This window comes from Nerophis lumbriciformis, linkage group LG37 (assembly GCF_033978685.3).
Source record: "Nerophis lumbriciformis linkage group LG37, RoL_Nlum_v2.1, whole genome shotgun sequence".
In the NCBI taxonomy this organism is placed as follows: Eukaryota; Metazoa; Chordata; class Actinopteri; order Syngnathiformes; family Syngnathidae; genus Nerophis; species Nerophis lumbriciformis.
In genome coordinates, this window is record NC_084584.2 from 1,470,876 (window position 1) to 1,492,428 (window position 21,553).

The 21,553-nt window shown below is 36.3% G+C and overlaps 1 protein-coding gene across 1 annotated transcript in view; it reads right to left on the minus strand.

Moving 5' to 3' along the window:
* Positions 1 to 627: 627 nt before the first annotated feature.
* Positions 628 to 21,553, minus strand: part of vps28 (VPS28 subunit of ESCRT-I) — a 35,182-nt gene continuing 14,256 nt past the window's right edge. The window contains exons 2-10 of the mRNA XM_061931602.2: positions 16,562 to 16,618; positions 16,436 to 16,464; positions 11,475 to 11,512; positions 4,291 to 4,380; positions 4,133 to 4,238; positions 3,967 to 4,068; positions 3,843 to 3,896; positions 999 to 1,090; positions 628 to 926 (exon numbers count right to left, since the gene is read on the minus strand). Coding sequence (XP_061787586.1) covers positions 806 to 926; positions 999 to 1,090; positions 3,843 to 3,896; positions 3,967 to 4,068; positions 4,133 to 4,238; positions 4,291 to 4,380; positions 11,475 to 11,512; positions 16,436 to 16,464; positions 16,562 to 16,601 — 672 coding nt within the window. The 5' untranslated portion in view covers positions 16,602 to 16,618 and the 3' untranslated portion in view covers positions 628 to 805. The remainder of the gene's footprint in view (positions 927 to 998; positions 1,091 to 3,842; positions 3,897 to 3,966; positions 4,069 to 4,132; positions 4,239 to 4,290; positions 4,381 to 11,474; positions 11,513 to 16,435; positions 16,465 to 16,561; positions 16,619 to 21,553) is intronic.

Here is a 21,553-nt window from a genome sequence, read left to right on the forward strand (position 1 = left end):
AAGAGTGATAATTTTTTTTAAGAGTGATAAAGTTATTCTACGAGTGATAATGTTCTTCTAAGAGTGATAATGTTCTTCTAAGAGTGATAATGTTCTAAGAGTGATGAAGTTCTTTTAAGAGTGATAAAGTTATTCTAAGAGTGATAATGTTCTTCTAAAACACACTAATTAGCACATGGACACATGAATCAGATTACACACACACACACTAATTAGCGCATGGACACATGAATCAGATTATACACACACACACACACACACACACAGATTGAGATACACACACACTAATTAGCGCACGGACACATGAATCAGATTACACACACACACACACACACACACACACACACAGATTGAGATACACACACACTAATTAGCGCATGGACACATGAATCAGATTACACACACACACACACACACACACACACTAATTAGCGCACGGACACATGAATCAGATTACACACACACACATTTGCAAATAGATTTGCTACCACAATACTTCCTGTTCCATTTCTACCAGAGTGAGTGAAGCACACAGCAGCAGCAGCAAGGTGGCGCCCAAGGACACAAGGGCAGTGACCAGGATTGGAACCAGGAACCCTCCAGCTTGAGCCCCAATGAAGAGTGAAATGAGGTTTGACTTCCTTTATTCCTCCTAAGCAGGTGGAGTTCATTCAGTATGTACAAGATGATCTTCTCTCTTCTTCACTTGCAACTTGGAGGACAGTCACACATCTATGGCCGTGCTTTGGAAAACCAGCGCTGGAATGGACATGAAGAAGGAGGGAGAAGAAGAAGAAGAAGAAGACTAGGAGGAGTGCAGGAAGCGGTTGAAGGCGTTGTAGGCAGACTCCAGGTCAAAGAGCATCTGGCGCACCTGACTGTCATCCAGCTCGTCTGAGGCCGACATGCTGCTGAGGGTGGCCAGCCTGCAGGTGGAAGATGAATGAATGAATGAATGAATGAATGTTCTCCTCCATCATGTGACCAGTGGAGCCCACCAGCGGCTGACTTTGTCCTTGGCCTCAGAGTCTGGAGGCATGTTGCTCATCCTGTTCATGGTCTCCATCAGCTCACGCAGGTCTGGCTGGATCTGAGCACAGGGTGGAGGTCATCCTGATCACTAACTACACCTGTTCTACATGCACCACTAACATCTTCTACATCTTAGGTGGCATGCACCACTAACATGTTAGGTGGCATGCACCACTAACATGTTAGGTGGCATGCACCACTAACATGTTGTAGATGTTAGGTGGCATGCACCACTAACATGTTGTAGATGTTAGGTGGCATGCACCACTAACATGTTCTATATGTTAGGTGGCATGCACCACTAACATGTTCTACATGTTAGGTGGCATGCACCACTAACATGTTCTAGATGTTAGGTGGCATGCACCACTAACATGTTCTAGATGTTAGGTGGCATGTACCACTAACATGTTGTAGATGTTAGGTGGCATGCACCACTAACATGTTGTAGATGTTAGGTGGCATGCACCACTAACATGTTCTACATGTTAGGTGGCATGCACCTCTAACATGTTCTAGATGTTAGGTGGCATGTACCACTAACATGTTGTAGATGTTAGGTGGCATGCACCACTAACATGTTGTAGATGTTAGGTGGCATGCACCACTAACATGTTCTATATGTTAGGTGGCATGCACCACTAACATGTTCTACATGTTAGGTGGCATGCACCACTAACATGTTCTAGATGTTAGGTGGCATGCACCACTAACATGTTCTAGATGTTAGGTGGCATGTACCACTAACATGTTGTAGATGTTAGGTGGCATGCACCACTAACATGTTGTAGATGTTAGGTGGCATGCACCACTAACATGTTCTACATGTTAGGTGGCATGCACCTCTAACATGTTCTAGATGTTAGGTGGCATGCACCACTAACATGTTGTAGATGTTAGGTGGCATGCACCACTAACATGTTCTACATGTTAGGTGGCATGCACCACTAACATGTTGTAGATGTTAGGTGGCATGCACCACTAACATGTTCTATATGTTAGGTGGCATGCACCACTAACATGTTGTAGATGTTAGGTGGCATGCACCACTAACATGTTCTAGTTGTTAGGTGGCATGCACCACTAACATGTTCTACATGTTAGGTGGCATGCACCACTAACATGTTGTAGATGTTAGGTGGCATGCACCACTAACATGTTCTACATGTTAGGTGGCATGCACCACTAACATGGCCTTGGAGTTATGAAGCAAAACAATCAAATACAAACCATCCGAAAATAACAAAAAATAAAATCTGTAAAGTACATATTTGAGCAATTGTATAGTTATTGTCAGTCTGTGGAACGCTCTCCCTGACCACCTGAGGGCACCACAGACTGTGGATGCTTTTAAAAAAGGCTTAAAAACCCTTCTTTTTAAAAAAAAGTATTTTTTAGATATATGCATACTAGCTTTAGCTATTTGGCTGTTCTAGTTTTTATTTTTATTAATTTTTTTTATTATATTTTTATTTTTTTAATACACTGCAGCACTTTGAGGTTGTTTACTCAACGTAAAGTGCTATATTACAAATAAAATATATTATTATAATTTAATATTTACATATTTGATTAATGTTATTGAATGTCTTTGACATAGCAAAGCAGGAAGGTGCTACACCAATTAGTTGCTACTTTTTCCTACGCTTTGAACCCTGCGGCTCATAGAACAGTCCGGCTAATTAAAAAAAAACAAAAATACATTTTTTACTTTTTTTTTAATCGATTACAAATCGTTACAAATAAGAATTGCGATTTGGTGTTCCTGTGTTCTTTCATGTATGGTAATCAACAGAAGGATGTTGTTCTGGCCCAAGTACTTCAAATCGGAGAGATGACAATATCTGCCCAATTTCCAGACGAACTCTTTTTGAAGTATTTTACAAACTCTTTTTGAACTATTTTATGGAACTCTTTTTGAACTGGCCTTTTCGGTGAATTGTTTACGACCTTTTCTGTGACCTTTTTTTGCGACCTTTGTCCTTTGGAAACAGCGGTGGCCGTGTGGTCGGGGGAGGGTCCAAAATAAAAGACGGAGACATGCCATCTTTTGGCACAGCGTGCCGAGATACTGTACAAGGGTACATACAGTGTGTCCAGGCGTGTCTCCTCAATTGAGTCCAAATTGAATTCTGTCTCTGTTTAATTCTTTGCCTCTTGTCTTGTTTAATAGACGTCATCAGTGTTTGAACCTGACAGGTTATAGTCTTTGGTATGACTCGGCCGGGGTTTGAACTCACGACCTACCCATCTCAGGGCGGACACTCTTAACCACGAGTGATGTGTGGCTTTAAACAATCAGGAAGTGTCACTGACCCCGCCTCCTCGGCTGAAGTACAGCGTCAGAATAATCGTATAGAAGTTATCGCACAACTTTGTGTTCCCATGAGTTCAGGTCGACCTGCGAGACGACAAACGCGGTCTTTGATCTTATCAGGCAAAAAGGCTTGTAAACCTCCACTGCGTGCGATGGGATGCGACGTGGAGGTGTCGGGTTTCTTTGATCGATTGGACAGCCACAGGAAGACCTTTTCTTTGAACTGTTTATGACCGAATGCAAGAGCTGTTTATGACCACCTCCCCTTAGGAGCAGCTGTGTAATGTAATGTAATCAGACAATGCCCAAATAAAGGAGGAGCGCGTTGGGACTGCCTTCAGAGTGTGGTGGGAGGCTGTAGCTGAGTGTGTAGCCCCAGACCTTTCTCCTCATGAGCTAAATTTGAGCTAAGTTTGAACCTGACGTACAGCATTGGTGATTGTGTTTCCCACAAAGAGGCTAATGGAGGTTAAGAGTGGTGAGTTAAAGGTACCTCATCCATGGCACGTATCTCCAGCCTCAGCTTGTCCATCACGGTGATGAAGAGCTGCAAGGAGACACATGGTCAGTCGTGCTTTGCTGGCTGAAGAGGAAGCCGAGCGAGGAGAGGAGCGTACAGAAACGATATCGGCGATGCAGCGGTTCAAGTTGCCCTTGTCGTCCTTGATGGTGATGGGCCGGTCCTCCTTGATCCTCTCCATGGCCAGAGGACAGTCCAGCTGCAGACAGGTAGGGAGGTGTTCAGGAGGCCATAGGCCAACGCAAGAAGGACCACGGACTCACTCGGTACTTGCGGCAGAAGTCGTCGATGGAGCCCACGTCGGAGCCCTGCACCTGCTTGAAGGCGGCCTTGTACTGGACCAGGAGTCTGGAGCAGGAGGCCGTGTACCTGAGAGAGCACGTTAGAACCCTCCTGTGGGACTTAGTCATCCGTCACTCACTCGTTAGGCGTCACACAGTCCTTGATGTAGGCCTTCTCCAACGCCTGCAGGGTCTTCACTACAGCAAACAGCTCGGCCATGTTGTCGTATCTGAATTATAGACAATACAGAGCCATAAGTAGCCTACATTCCACACTAGAAGGCACTATGTTATATTATTCACATGTGAATAATGCTGTATAATAGACTGTATTTATGTTATTTACATGTGAATAATGCTGTATAATAGACCGTATTTATGTTATTCACACGTGAATAATGCTGTATAATAGACTGTATTTATGTTATTCACATGTGAATAATGCTGTATAATAGACTGTATTTATATTATTCACATGTGAATAATTCTGTATAATAGACTGTATTTATATAATTCACATGTGAATAATGCTGTATAATAGACTGCATTTATATTATTCACATGTGAATAATGCTGTATAATAGACTGTATTTATATTATTCACATGTGAATAATGCCGTATAATAGACTGTATGTATGTTATTCACATGTGAATAATGCCGTATAATAGACTGTATGTATGTTATTCACATGTGAATAATGCTGTATAATAGACAATATTTATATTATTCACATGTGAATAATGCTGTATAATAGACTGTATTCATATTATTCACATGTGAATAATGCTGTATAATAGACTGTATTTATATTAGTCACATGTGAATAATGCTGTATAATAGACTGTATTTATGTTATTCACATGTGAATAATGCTGTATAATAGACAATATTTATATTATTCACATGTGAATAATGCTGTATAATAGACTGTATTTATATTATTCACATGTGAATAATGTTGTATAATAGACTGTATTTATGTTATTCACATGTGAATAATGCTGTATAATATACTGTATTTATATTATTCACATGTGAATAATGCTGTATAATAGACTGTATTTATGTTATTCACATGTGAATAATGCTGTATAATAGACTGTATTTATATTATTCACATGTGAATAATGCTGTATAATAGACCGTATTTATGTTATTCACACGTGAATAATGCTGTATAATAGACTGTATTTATATTATTCACATGTGAATAATGCTGTATAATAGACTGTATTTATGTTATTCACATGTGAATAATGCTGTATAATAGACAATATTTATATTATTCACATGTGAATAATGCTGTATAATAGACTGTATTTATATTATTCACATGTGAATAATGCTGTATAATAGACTGTATTTATGTTATTCACATGTGAATAATGCTGTATAATAGACAATATTTATATTATTCACATGTGAATAATGCTGTATAATAGACTGTATTTATATTATTCACATGTGAATAATGCTGTATAATAGACTGTATTTATGTTATTCACATGTGAATAATGCTGTATAATAGACAATATTTATATTATTCACATGTGAATAATGCTGTATAATAGACTGTATTTATATTATTCACATGTGAATAGTGCTGTATAATAGACTGTATTTATATTATTCACATGTGAATAATGCTGTATAATAGACTGTATTTATGTTATTCACATGTGAATAATGCTGTATAATAGACAATATTTATATTATTCACATGTGAATAATGCTGTATAATAGACTGTATTTATATTATTCACATGTGAATAATGCTGTATAATAGACTGTATTTATGTTATTCACATGTGAATAATGCTGTATAATAGACAATATTTATATTATTCACATGTGAATAATGCTGTATAATAGACTGTATTTATATTATTCACATGTGAATAGTGCTGTATAATAGACTGTATTTATATTATTCACATGTGAATAATGCTGTATAATAGACTGTATTTATGTTATTCACATGTGAATAATGCTGTATAATAGACTGTATTTATATTATTCACATGTGAATAATGCTGTATAATAGTCTGTATTTACATTATTCACATGTGAATAATGCTGTATAATAGACTGTGTTTATATTATTCACATGTGAATAATGCTGTATAATAGACTGTATTTATGTTATTCACATGTGAATAATGATGTATAATAGACTGTATTTATGTTATTCACATGTGAATAATGCTGTATAATAGACTGTATTTTTGTTATTTACATGTGAATAATGCTGTATAATAGACTGTATTTATATTATTCACATGTGAATAATGCTGTATAATAGACTGTATTTATATTATTCACATGTGAATAATGCTGTATAATAGACTGTATTTATGTTATTCACATGTGAATAATGCTGTATAATAGACTGTATTTATATTATTCACATGTGAATAATGCTGTATAATAGTCTGTATTTACATTATTCACATGTGAATAATGCTGTATAATAGACTGTGTTTATATTATTCACATGTGAATAATGCTGTATAATAGACTGTATTTATGTTATTCACATGTGAATAATGATGTATAATAGACTGTATTTATGTTATTCACATGTGAATAATGCTGTATAATAGACTGTATTTTTGTTATTTACATGTGAATAATGCTGTATAATAGACTGTATTTATATTATTCACATGTGAATAATGCTGTATAATACACTGTATTTATATTATTCACATGTGAATAGTGCTGTATAATAGACTGTATTTATGTTATTCACATGTGAATAATGCTGTATAATAGACTGTATTTATGTTATTCACATGTGAATAATGCTGTATAATAGACTCTATTTATATTATTCACATGTGAATAATGCTGTATAATAGACTGTATTTATATTATTCGCATGTAAATAATGCTGTATAATAGACTGTAATTATATTATTCACATGTGAATAATGCTGTATAATAGTGTATTTATATTATTCACATGTGAATAATGCTGTATAATAGACTGTATTTATATTATTCACATGCGAATAGTGCTGTATAATAGACTGTATTTATATTATTCACATGTGAATAATGCTGTATAATAGACTGTATTTATATTATTCACATGTGAATAATGCTGTATAATACACTGTATTTATATTATTCACATGTGAATAGTGCTGTATAATAGACTGTTTTTATGTTATTTACATGTGAATAATGCTGTATAATAGACTGTATTTATATTATTCACATGTGAATAATGCTGTATAATAGACTGTATTTATATTATTCACACGTGAATAATGCTGTATAATAGACTGTATTTATATTATTCACATGTGAATAATGCTGTATAATAGACTGTATTTATGTTATTCACATGTGAATAATGCTGTATAATAGACTGTATTTATATTATTCACACGTGAATAATGCTGTATAATATACTGTATTTATATTATTCACACGTGAATAATGCTGTATAATAGACTGTATTTATATTATTCACATGTGAATAATGCTGTATAATAGACTGTATTTATATTATTCACACGTGAATAATGCTGTATAATAGACTGTATTTATATTATTCACATGTGAATAATGCTTTATAATAGACTCTATTTATATTATTCACATGTGAATAATGCTGTATAATAGACTGTATTTATATTATTTGCATGTAAATAATGCTGTATAATAGACTGTAATTATATTATTCACATGTGAATAATGCTGTATAATAGACTGCATTTATATTATTCACATGTAAATAATGCTGTATAATAGACTGTATTTATATTATTCACATGTAAATAATGCTGTATAATAGACTGTATTTATATTATTCACATGTGAATAATGCTGTATAATAGACTGTATTTGTTATTCACATGTGAATAATGCTGTATAATAGACTGTATTTATGTTATTCACATGTGAATCATGCTGTATAAAAATGTATTTATATTATTCACATGTGAATTTTGCTGTATAATAGACTGTTTTTATGTTATTCACATGTGAATAATGCTGTATAATAGACTGTATTTATATTATTCACATGTGAATAATGCTGTATAATAGACTGTTTTTATGTTATTCACATGTGAATAACGCTGTATAATAGACTGTATTTATATTATTCACACGTGAATAATGCTGTATAATAGACTATATTTATATTATTCACATGTGAATAATGCTGTATAATAGACTGTATTTATATTATTCACATGTGAATAATGTTGTATAATAGACTGTATTTATGTTATTCACATGTGAATAATACTGTATAATAGACGGTATTTGTGTTATTCACATGTGAATAATGCTGTATAATAGACTGTATTTATGTTATTCACATGTGAATAATGCTGTATAATAGACTGTATTTATATTATTCACATGTGAATAATGCTGTATAATAGACTGTATTTATCTTATTCACATGTGAATAATGCTGTATAATGGACTGTATTTATATTATTCACATGTGAATAATGCTGTATAATAGACTGTATTTATATAATTCACATGTGAATAATGCTGTATAATAGACTGTATTTATATTATTCACATGTGAATAATGCTGTATAATAGACTGTATTTATATTATTCACATGTGAATAATGCTGTATAATACACTGTATTTATATTATTCACATGTGAGTAGTGCTGTATAATAGACTGTATTTATGTTATTCACACGTGAATTTTGCTGTATAATAGACTGTTTTTATGTTATTTACATGTGAATAATGCTGTATAATAGACTGTATTTATATTATTCACATGTGAATAATGCTGTATAATAGACTGTATTTATATTATTCACATGTGAATAATGCTGTATAATAGACTGTATTTATGTTATTCACATGTGAATAATGCTGTATAATAGACTGTATTTATATTATTCACATGTGAATAATGCTGTATAATAGACTGTATTTATATTATTCACACGTGAATAATGCTGTGTAGTAGACTGTATTTATGTTATTCACATGTGAATAATGCTGTATAATAGACTGTATTTATATTATTCACATGTGAATAATGCTGTGTAGTAGACTGTATTTATGTTATTCACATGTGAATAATGCTGTATAATAGACTGTATTTATGTTATTCACATGTGAATAATGCTGTATAATAGACTGTATTTATATTATTCACATGTGAATAATGCTGTATAATAGACTGTATTTATATTATTCACATGTGAATAATGCTGTATAATAGACTGTATTTATATTATTCACACGTGAATAATGCTGTGTAGTAGACTGTATTTATGTTATTCACATGTGAATAATGCTGTATAATAGACTGTATTTATATTATTCACATGTGAATAATGCTGTGTAGTAGACTGTATTTATGTTATTCACATGTGAATAATGCTGTATAATAGACTGTATTTATGTTATTCACATGTGAATAATGCTGTATAATAGACTGTATTTATATTATTCACATGTGAATAATGCTGTATAATAGACTGTATTTATATTATTCACATGTGAATAATGCTGTATAATAGACTGTATTTATATTATTCACATGTGAATAATGCTGTATAATAGACTGTATTTATATTACTTACATGTGAATAATGCTGTATAATAGACTGTTGTTACGTTCCACGTAGTGGTGGTTTGTTTGTTTTGTGTTTCTTCTTCTATTTATTTGTACAGGTCACACTCATTCACTGCCTCTGCTGCCAATCAACCGGTTCCTAATCCCAGCTGCTCCTCGTTTCAAAAGGGTATGATTCTCGCTTGGGGTGCGAGAGGTCCCGGGTTCATCTCCCGGACAAGCCCCCAATTTATGTTACGTTCCCTGATGGCTTAGAGTCTAGGGATTGCAGGAGAACGCAACATAAAAGTGTATAAACCAAATGAGTTATAAATTAAAGACACAGAAGCCAAGAATTGAAAACAAAAACTAGTGTTATTGAAAAGTAACCAATGGGGGGGGGGGGTTACAACAAGACACAACACTAGCCTAGCTGGGAATACAGGTGCTGTCAAAGAAATGAACAAAACATACCAAAATACACCTCTAGAAAAGAAAAGGTAAGCTGACTAACTGAAGCTATTTAATTAGCACAAACCAAAAACCTACCTATCTACTCTAGCCAAAGAGGGGGTCCAAAACATACAAGGGTGACAGCCACCACTAAGCCTGGTGTCTCTATACACAAACAAATCCTACGTGTGTAGTGTATAGAGGCCTCTGTAACAACTGTATTCATATTATTCACATGTGAATAATGCTGTATAATAGACTGCATTTATATTATTCACATGTGAATAATGCTGTATAATAGACAATATTTATATTATTCACATGTGAATAATGCTGTATAATAGACTGTATTTATAATATTCACATGTGAATAATGCTGTATAATAGACTGTATTTATGTTATTCACATGTGAATAATGCTGTATAATAGACAATATTTATATTATTCACATGTGAATAATGCCGTATAATAGACTGTATGTATGTTATTCACATGTGAATAATGCTGTATAATAGACTGTATTTATATTATTCACATGTGAATAATGCTGTATAATAGACTGTATTTATATTATTCACATGTGAATAATGCTGTATAATAGACTGTATTTATATTATTCACATGTGAATAATGCCGTATAATAGACTGTATGTATGTTATTCACATGTGAATAATGCCGTATAATAGACTGTATGTATGTTATTCACATGTGAATAATGCTGTATAATAGACTGTATTTATATTATTTACATGTGAATAATGCTGTATAATAGACTGTATTTATGTTACCGTATTCACATGTGAATAATGCTGTATAATAGACTGTATTTATATTATTCACATGTGAATAATGCTGTATAATAGACTGTATTTATGTTATTCACATGTGAATAATGCTGTATAATAGACTGTATTTATGTTATTCACATGTGAATAATGCTGTACAATAGACTGTATTTATGTTATTCACATGTGAATAATGCTGTATAATAGACTGTATTTATGTTATTCACATGTGAATCATGCTGTATAATAGACTGTATTTATATTATTCACAAGTAAAAAAAAGTATAAGTGTTTATTGTCTATTGTGAGCGAACTGTGGTGCTGAATTTCCCCCAGGGATCAATAAAGTACTTTCTATTCTATTCCACCATACAGTTTAAATATAGACTTTCCATCTTCTGTATCTCTAACTTGTGTCTTCTCTCGTTAATATGTAAGGATAGTGTTGCCTCATGCATGCAACAGATATGAGTTTGAACTGATTTCATGCATTTGAAGTGAACAGGAAGGAGTGTGTGACACTTACTTTTCTCTTTCTCTGGCGTTTTTGTATAATTTCACCTCCTGAAAACATATCAAACATCAATAAGACACATTTTACTAGGGTTTCTGAACCTTTTTGAACCTGGGGCCACAACTTTTCCCACTAGAGAGGACCCACTCAAATATTAACACTGAATTTACTAATCTTACTCTTGATTGGAATCATATTCAATAATTATGTCTAACCTACTTACAGTTTACACCTTGCCAAATGATATGAAAGCATGTGCTTAACACAGATTGTCATCAAGGCTTAGGTCAGGCTGATTACCAAAACAAAAACACTAATCAAATATACTGCAAAAAAACTGATGAAGACTAAATTACACAGTATTAAAATAAATATATGTTTTGTTAAATATACTGTCATTATAACAAATACAGTTTCACTATTTTAATCATAATTTTTGCGCTTAAGGAACTGACTTTGGCTCCTGTTGGTGTGATATTGTCACTACTGCTTCTAGAGCAGGGGTGTCAAACTGCTTTCCATGGAGGGCCACACCGCAGTCGTGACTTCGTTTGTAACAGTGAATGTAAGAATGTAACATTTTTGTACGTACAAATTGATGGATAACTTGCTTTGAAATGGTAAGTCAAAGTGACAAGCAGATATTTAAGTATTTATTTATTTTTTTTACAAACTATCATACGGTATATAATAATTAGGGGTGCTAAGAAATGTTTATCACACACGAATACAGAATTTTTTTGTAATTTTCAAAAATCGAATTTATATATATTTTTTGGACGAATTAAAAAAATAAATAACAAACGTTTAGGCCATAAAATAAAGGTGTTTAATGAAAATACAAGTATGTTTAATACATATAGTTAATATTGTTAACAAGTTAAAGGTGTTTAAAGATAATGAAAACATGTTTAACACATATAGTTAATATTGTTAACAAGTTAAAGATGTTTAGTGATAATGCAAGCATGTTTAACACATAGTTAATATTGTTAACAAGTTAAAGGTGTTTAAAGATAATGAAAACATGTTTAATACATATAGTTAATATTGTTAACAAGTTAAAGGTGTTTAATGATAATACAAGCATGTTTAACACATATAGTTAATATTGGTAATAAGTTAAAGGTGTTTAAAGATAATACAAGCATGTTTAACACATAGTTAATATTGGTAATAAGTTAAAGGTGTTTAAAGATAATACAAGTATGTTTAATACATATAGTTAATATTGTTAACAAGTTAAAGGTGTTTAATGATAATACAAGCATGTTTAACACATATAGTTAATATTGGTAATAAGTTAAAGGTGTTTAAAGATAATACAAGCATGTTTAACACATATAGTTAATATTGTTAATAAATTAAAGGTGTTTAATGATAATACAAGTATGTTTAATACATATAGTTAATATTGTTAATAAGTTAAAGGTGTTTAAAGATAATACAAGCATGTTTAACACATATAGTTAATATTGGTAATAAGTTAAAGGTGTTTAAAGATAACACAAGCATGTTTAACACATATAGTTAATATTGGTAATAAGTTAAAGGTGTTTAATGATAATACAAGTATGTTTAATACATATAGTTAATATTGTTAATAAGTTAAAGGTGTTTAAAGATAATACAAGCATGTTTAACACATATAGTTAATATTGGTAATAAGTTAAAGGTGTTTAAAGATAATACAAGCATGTTTAACACATATAGTTAATATTGTTAATAAATTAAAGGTGTTTAATGATAATACAAGCATGTTTAACACATATAGTTAATATTGTTAATAAATTAAAGGTGTTTAATGATAATACAAGTATGTTTAATACATATAGTTAATATTGTTAACAAGTTAAAGGTGTTTAATGATAATACAAGCATGTTTAACACATATAGTTAATATTGTTAATAAATTAAAGGTGTTTAATGATAATACAAGTATGTTTAATACACATAGTTAATATTGTTAACAAGTTAAAGGTGTTTAATGATAATACAAGCATGTTTAATACACATAGTTAATATTGTTAACAAGTTAAAGGTGTTTAAAAATAATACAAGCATGTTTAACACATATAGATTCCTTTCTTTCATGAAGACAAGAATATAAGTTGGTGTATTACCTGATTCTGATGACTTGCATTGATAGGAATCAGACAGTGGTGCTGATAACGTCCGCATTTTCGAATGGAGGAGAAAAAAAAGTCCTCCTTTCTGTCCAATACCACATGAAAGTGGTTGGTTTTTGGCATCTTATTTGTCCAGCTTCCGTACTCCTTTGTATACACTTTACAAGAAATACATTGTCGGCAAACTCCGTAGCTTGCTAGCTTGTGCACGCCAGCTTTCTGAGACTCTTATTTTGGTAGCGGAGTCAGGATGAAGTAGCGCTTTTATTGTGCAACTGTGCAGTCGGTCTTTGGAGTTTTGACGACAGGTACGGCGCCAGAGTCTGTTGAAATAAAGTGTTTCTCGCCTTCCAGTCGGTAATTTTAATGAGCTGGCAGCAGCCAGCGTCATCTCAGAAGACCCTCGGGTGCCGTGAATGTCAATCAAGTGACGAAAGTGACGTCATAGTGAAGATTTATGATCGCTCATTTTTAGGACTATTTTTTTTAATGGCTGGCTGGTGATCGACTGACACACCCTCCGAGATCGACCGGTAGCTCGCGATCGACGTAATGAGCACCCCTGTGTTAAGGTGTTGTTATTATTATTATAGCAAATAATACATTGCAAAGATTAGTTTGAATGGAGAATGGTGTTTATGAATCAAATCCTCGCCCCAAGAATGGAATGGCGAGGTGCCCAAAGGTTCACACTAGAGATGCGCGGTTTGCGGACACAACCGCGGAGTCCGCGGATTATCCGCGGATCGGGCGGATGAAATTTAAAAAAATAAGATTTTATCCGCTCGCGGGTCGGGTCGGGCGGATTAATTAGATTTTTTTTTTTTTAATTTTTTTTGTTTTTGTTTTTGCGGGTGGCAGTTAAACCAATTGGTAAATATATATACATAGTTAAATGTTGTTACCCACATACGAAAAACGAGCAGGCACCTGCAGCATATGCCACAACAGAAGAAAAAAAAAAAAAAGAGATGGACACTTTTACGGAGCGGAGAAGGGACGCCTCGCCGGGGTCCGGGACCGAGGCCCCTTCCCCCGAGAGGGCCCCACCGGGAGCCGTAGCTGAGGCGATCCGCGAGAAGGGCCCGACGCACGTCCAGGGTCACTACCGCGCCCACCGCACAGACACCCCGCCTCGTCCGCTTTCGCCACGGCCGGCGTCACGCGCAGCAGGTAAGCAGCTTACCTGCCCGCCACCCCCGTGGCCGGGGGCTCGTAACATGGGTCACTCCGCGCGCTCCGCCCGCGCAGCTTACCTGCTTGCCACCCCTGTTGCCGGGGGCGCGTAACAGGGGTCACTCCGCACGCAGTGCGCTCACGAAAGGGGTGGGGCTCACCCTGGTTGATATAGAGAGCAGGACGGTGGCCATGGAAGTCGGAACCCGCTAAGGGAGTGTGTAACAACCCACCTGCCGAATCAACTAGCCCTGAAAATGGATGGCGCTGGAGCGTGGGCCCATACCCGGCCGTCGCCGGCAGCGAGACGCGCTTGGAGGTGCGCTCAGCGCGGCTCCCATATGATTGCGCACTGGTGTGCGTCTGGGTCGTGACAGCGTGGCACGCGCAAGTCTGTGCTGCGTTGGATCAGTCTCCTTTCTTTAACAGGCAAAAGCTTTGTAACCTCACCATACCTGCCAACTTTTAAATTAGAAAAACCTAGTAGCCAGGGTCCAAGGGCCGCAGGCCCCGGTAGGTCCAGGACAAAGTCCTGGTGGAGGGTTCAGGGCTTCGCCCCCCGACGCAAAATGATTATTAGCATTCAGACAGGTTAAAATGTTGCTAAAACCATCACTTTTCTATCAGTCACAGTGACTTTTCAAAACAAAAATATTACAGCAAAAATCATATGGGTTGATTGACATGTTTATTCTGTAAGCTAACTTCAATAGTTTGAAATTATTTTGACAGTTAATGCCAGTTATCCTGTCAACCTTTCACAAGACTTCAATTTGTTAATTGAAAGTATAAATAGTATAAACACTTTTAACAGTATGTCGTGCTGTGAAATACAGCCGACAGGATTGCGCACCAAACACGAAGCAAGGCCAAAGGGCATGCATGGTGCAGGAGAAGAAAGGACTTCTTTCATTTAAGGTTTGTGATAAACCATCAAACTCATTCGTTAAAAGGACTCTATAGTAATATAAAGCGAATTTTTCTGGACATTATCATGCAAGAAAAGTTTATTTTTGGGATCGCGATCACCGCGTAATGATTTTTAAAGGTTGCATTACATTATTAACTGTCCCATGTGATCAGCCAGTGCGATTGGAAGTCCATGCTCAATTATTGCCTCCCTAAATAAAACTTCGGCATTCATCACATCCAAAGAATCTGTTTGGGCGACGAAAAACGTTGAAAGTTTTCCACTTGTATCGCTAGCAACGGCATTAGACTTGTGTTTTTTTGTCCCAACGTGGTCTTTTACATCGCTAATTCCTCCGTGTCCGATCGAAAAATCTTGTCTGCACAAGGTGCAATTCGCGTAGTTTTCACCCTTTTTTTTTTTTTTTAATTGATATTAGATATATAACAACGGGCGGATGGCGGGCGGGTGCAGTTCTGATCAAACGTTACATCGGGTGGATGGCGGATGGTTGACGACTTTCTGCCGCGGTTGCGGATGAAATAAATTGCCTATCCGCGCATCTCTAGTTCACACCAATAACAAGTGAATGTTTGTATTTATATCAAAGTTTCAAACATTTCCTGTATTACATACATTTGTTTTGTGTCCAAATGGAAACATTTAGTAAGAAAGATACTTTATTATAAGACATGTCGGGCCTTGAGTTTGACACCTGTGTTCTAGAGGCGGGCAAACATGAATAATGTGATTCTTACCTCATACAACTCAGGCTTATTGGCTGGAGCTGCACAAATACACAATTTTAGACACCTTGCCAGATGCCAACACCTGCATTGTTGGTCATGTTTGGGTGGAAAAGAGAACTATTGAGAGTGTCTTACCTCCTCCCACACTCCCGGTCACTGGTATGCCATGGAACATGATGCTTCTTCTGTTTGCTGGTGTAGAAAAGGGGGACATGTGTGACTATTCAGCCATGTTGTCATGTCAAGCTGGGGTTGCCAACTGTCATGTCTTTATTTAGCAACAAACGTACACAAAAGTATTTACCGCACTATTAGCCGCACCTAAAAACCACACGGACTACTATTTCACAGCAACTGCCTAAAGACTTTCAAGAAAAGCTGGCTACTTTCCGTGCATATTGTAAAAACAAGATAGCTGAAAAAAAGATCCGGCCAGAGAACATTATCAACATGGACGAGGTTCCACTGACTTTTGATATTCCTGTGAACCGCACTGTGGATACAACGGGAGCACGTACGGTGAATATTCGCACCACAGGGAATGAGAAGTCATCCTTCACTGTGGTTCTAGCTTGCCATGCTAATGGCCAGAAACTTCCACCCATGGTGATATTCAAAAGGAAGACCTTGCCAAAAGAGACCTTTCCAGCCGGCGTCATCATAAAAGCTAACTCGAAGGGATGGATGAAAAAAGATGAGCGAGTGGTTAAGGTAAGTTTACGCGAAGAGGCCGGGTGGCTTTTTTCACGCAGCTCCGTCCATGTTGATATACGACTCCATGCGCGCCCACATCACGCTGGTTTTTAATATATTATTAAAGTTTGACTGACCTATCTGACTGTTTTTTTGACATTCCTTTAGCGCAGTTAGATGCGGCTTACAACACGGGGCGGCTTATAGGTGGACAAAGTTTTGAAATATGCCGTTCATTGAAGGCGCGGCTTATAACCCAGGGCGCCTTATGGTGCGGAAAATACGGTAGTATTCATGTTCCCAGTGTGGACAGTCTAACACATAGACATGTTCTAAGGCAGACCTGGGCAATTTAAGGCCGGGGGGGCCACATGCGGCCCGTTAAGCTTTTCAATCTGGCCCGCCGGACATTCCCACATAATTAGGGCCCGCATGGCCCATTGCATAAGGACTCCCACAGGGAGTCCTTATGCAATGGGCCATAAGGACCTATTGAATTTGTAAGGTTTTATTCTTTATTCTTCCGCCGCCACATTAAACTGTAATTTGACCCACTTAACATGCTTCAAAACTCACCATATTTGACCCACACATCAGGACCTGCGAAAAAAAAAAAAAAAAAAACGAACCACAAAACTCAAAATTGCGCTCTAGCGCCCCCTAGAAAAAAAAAAAAAAACTAGACTGCCTGTAACTCCCACTAGGAAGGTCGGAGAGACATGAAACAAAAACCTCTATGTAGGTCTAACTTAGACCTACATTTCATAATAGTACATTCTCGGGCTAAAATAAACAGGAAGTTGGCAATTCCCCCTTCAAGACAAAAAAGTACTAAAAACAGTCACTTTTGCCTCTTTGAGCTGTAATTTGACCCCCTTAACATGCTTCAAAACTCACCAAACTGAACGCACACATCAGGACTGGCAAACATTGCGATCTAAAAAAAAAAACCTAACCCCAAATCTCAAAATTGCGCTAACGCAGACAAAACTGCTCCTCGGAAGAAAAAAATGACAAAACTGCCTGTAACTCCCACTGGGAAGGTCGGAGAGACATGAAACAAAAACCTCTATGTAGGTCTGACTTAGACCTACATTTCATAATAGTACATTCTCGGGCTAAAATCAACAGGAAGTTGGCAATTCCCCCTTCAAGACAAAAAAGTACTAAAAACAGTTACTTTTGCCTCTTTGAGCTGTAATTTGACCCCCGTAACATGCTTCAAAACTCACCAAACTGAACGCACACATCAGGACTGGCAAACATTGCGATCTAAAAAAAAAACCTAACCCCAAATCTCAAAATTGCGCTCTAGCGCAATTTTGAATAAAACGCAGAAAAAACTGCTCCTCGGAAGAAAAAAATGACAAAACTGCCTGTAACTCCCACTGGGAAGGTCGGAGAGACATGAAACAAAAACCTCTATGTAGGTCTGACTTAGACCTACATTTCATAATAGTACATTCTCGGGCTAAAATCAACAGGAAGTTGGCAATTCCCCCTTCAAGACAAAAAAGTACTAAAAACAGTCACTTTTGCCTCTTTGAGCTGTAATTTGACCCCCTTAACACGCTTCAAAACTCACCAAACTGAACACACACATCAGGACTGGCAAACATTGCGATCTAAAAAAAAAACCTAACCCCAAATCTCAAAATTGCGCTCTAGCGCAATTTTGTATAAAACGCAGAAAAAACTGCTCCTCGGAAGAAAAATATGACAAAACTGCCTGTAACTCCCACTGGGAAGGTCGGAGAGACATGAAACAAAAACCTCTATGTAGGTCTGACTTCGACCTACATTTCATAATAGTACATTCTCGGGCTAAAATCAACAGGAAGTTGGCAAATCCCCCTTCAAGACAAAAAAGTACTAAAAACAGTTACTTTTGCCTCTTTGAGCTGTAATTTGACCCCCTTAACACGCTTCAAAACTCACCAAACTGAACACACACATCAGGACTGGCAAACATTGCGATCTAAAAAAAAACCTAACCCCAAATCTCAAAATTGCGCTCTAGCGCAATTTTGAATAAAACGCAGACAAAACTGCTCCTCGGAAGAAAAAAATGACAAAACTGCCTGTAACTCCCACTGGGAAGGTCGGAGAGACATGAAACAAAAACCTCTATGTAGGTCTGACTTAGACCTACATTTCATAATAGTACATTCTTGGGCTAAAATCAACAGGAAGTTGGCAATTCCCCCTTCAAGACAAAAAAGTACTAAAAACAGTCACTTTTGCCTCTTTGAGCTGTAATTTGACCCCCTTAACATGCTTCAAAACTCACCAAACTGAACACACACATCAGGACTGGCAAACATTGCGATCTAAAAAAAAAACCTAACCCCAAATCTCAAAATTGCGCTCTAGCGCAATTTTGAATAAAACGCAGAAAAAACTGCTCCTCGGAAGAAAAAAATGACAAAACTGCCTGTAACTCCCACTGGGAAGGTCGGAGAGACATGAAACAAAAACCTCTATGTAGGTCTGACTTAGACCTACATTTCATAATAGTACATTCTCGGGCTAAAATCAACAGGAAGTTGGCAATTCCCCCTTCAAGACAAAAAAGTACTAAAAACAGTCACTTTTGCCTCTTTGAGCTGTAATTTGACCCCCTTAACATGCTTCAAAACTCACCAAACTGAACACACACATCAGGACTGGCAAACATTGCGATCTAAAAAAAAAACCTAACCCCAAATCTCAAAATTGCGCTCTAGCGCAATTTTGAATAAAACGCAGAAAAAACTGCTCCTCGGAAGAAAAAAATGACAAAACTGCCTGTAACTCCCACTGGGAAGGTCGGAGAGACATGAAACAAAAACCTCTATGTAGGTCTGACTTAGACCTACATTTCATAATAGTACATTCTCGGGCTAAAATCAACAGGAAGTTGGCAATTCCCCCTTCAAGACAAAAAAGTACTAAAAACAGTCACTTTTGCCTCTTTGAGCTGTAATTTGACCCCCTTAACATGCTTCAAAACTCACCAAACTGAACACACACATCAGGACTGGCAAACATTGCGACCTAAAAAAAAAAAACCTAACCCCAAATCTCAAAATTGCACTCTAGCGCAATTTTGAATAAAACGCAGAAAAAACTGCTCCTCGGAAGAAAAAAATGACAAAACTGCCTGTAACTCCCACTGGGAAGGTCGGAGAGACATGAAACAAAAACCTCTATGTAGGTCTAACTTAGACCTACATTTCATAATAGTACATTCTCGGGCTAAAATCAACAGGAAGTTGGCAATTCCCCCTTCAAGACAAAAAAGTACTAAAAACAGTCACTTTTGCCTCTTTGAGCTGTAATTTGACCCCCTTAACACGCTTCAAAACTCACCAAACTGAACGCACACATCAGGACTGGCAAACATTGCGATCTAAAAAAAAAAACCTAACCCCAAATCTCAAAATTGCGCTCTAGCGCAATTTTGAATAAAACGCAGAAAAAAACTGCTCCTCGGAAGAAAAAAATGACAAAACTGCCTGTAACTCCCACTGGGAAGGTCGGAGAGACATGAAACAAAAACCTCTATGTAGGTCTGACTTAGACCTACATTTCATAATGGTACATTCTCGGGCTGAAATCAACAGGAAGTTGGCAATTCCCCCTTCAAGACAAAAAAGTACTAAAAACAGTCACTTTTGCCTCGTTGAGCTGTAATTTGACCCCCTTAACATGCTTCAAAACTCACCAAACTGAACGCACACATCAGGACTGGCAAACATTGCGATCTAAAAAAAAAACCTAACCCCAAATCTCAAAATTGCGCTCTAGCGCAATTTTGAATAAAACGCAGAAAAAACTGCTCCTCGGAAGAAAAAAATGACAAAACTGCCTGTAACTCCCACTGGGAAGGTCGGAGAGACATGAAACAAAAACCTCTATGTAGGTCTAACTTAGACCTACATTTCATAATAGTACATTCTCGGGCTAAAATCAACAGGAAGTTGGCAATTCCCCCTTCAAGACAAAAAAGTACTAAAAACAGTTACTTTTGCCTCTTTGAGCTGTAATTTGACCCCCTTAACATGCTTCAAAACTCACCGAACTGAACGCACACATCAGGACTGGCAAACATTGCGATTTAAAAAAAAAACCTAACCCCAAATCTCAAAATTGCGCTCTGGCGCAATTTTGAATAAAACGCAGAAAAAACTGCTCCTCGGAAGAAAAACATGACAAAACTGCCTGTAACTCCCACTGGGAAGGTCGGAGAGACATGAAACAAAAACCTCTATGTAGGTCTGACTTAGACCTACATTTCATAATGGTACATTCTCGGGCTAAAATCAACAGGAAGTTGGCAATTCCCCCTTCAAGACAAAAAAAGTACTAAAAACAGTTACTTTTGCCTCTTTGAGCTGTAATTTGACCCCCTTAACATGCTTCAAAACTCACCAAACTGAACGCACACATCAG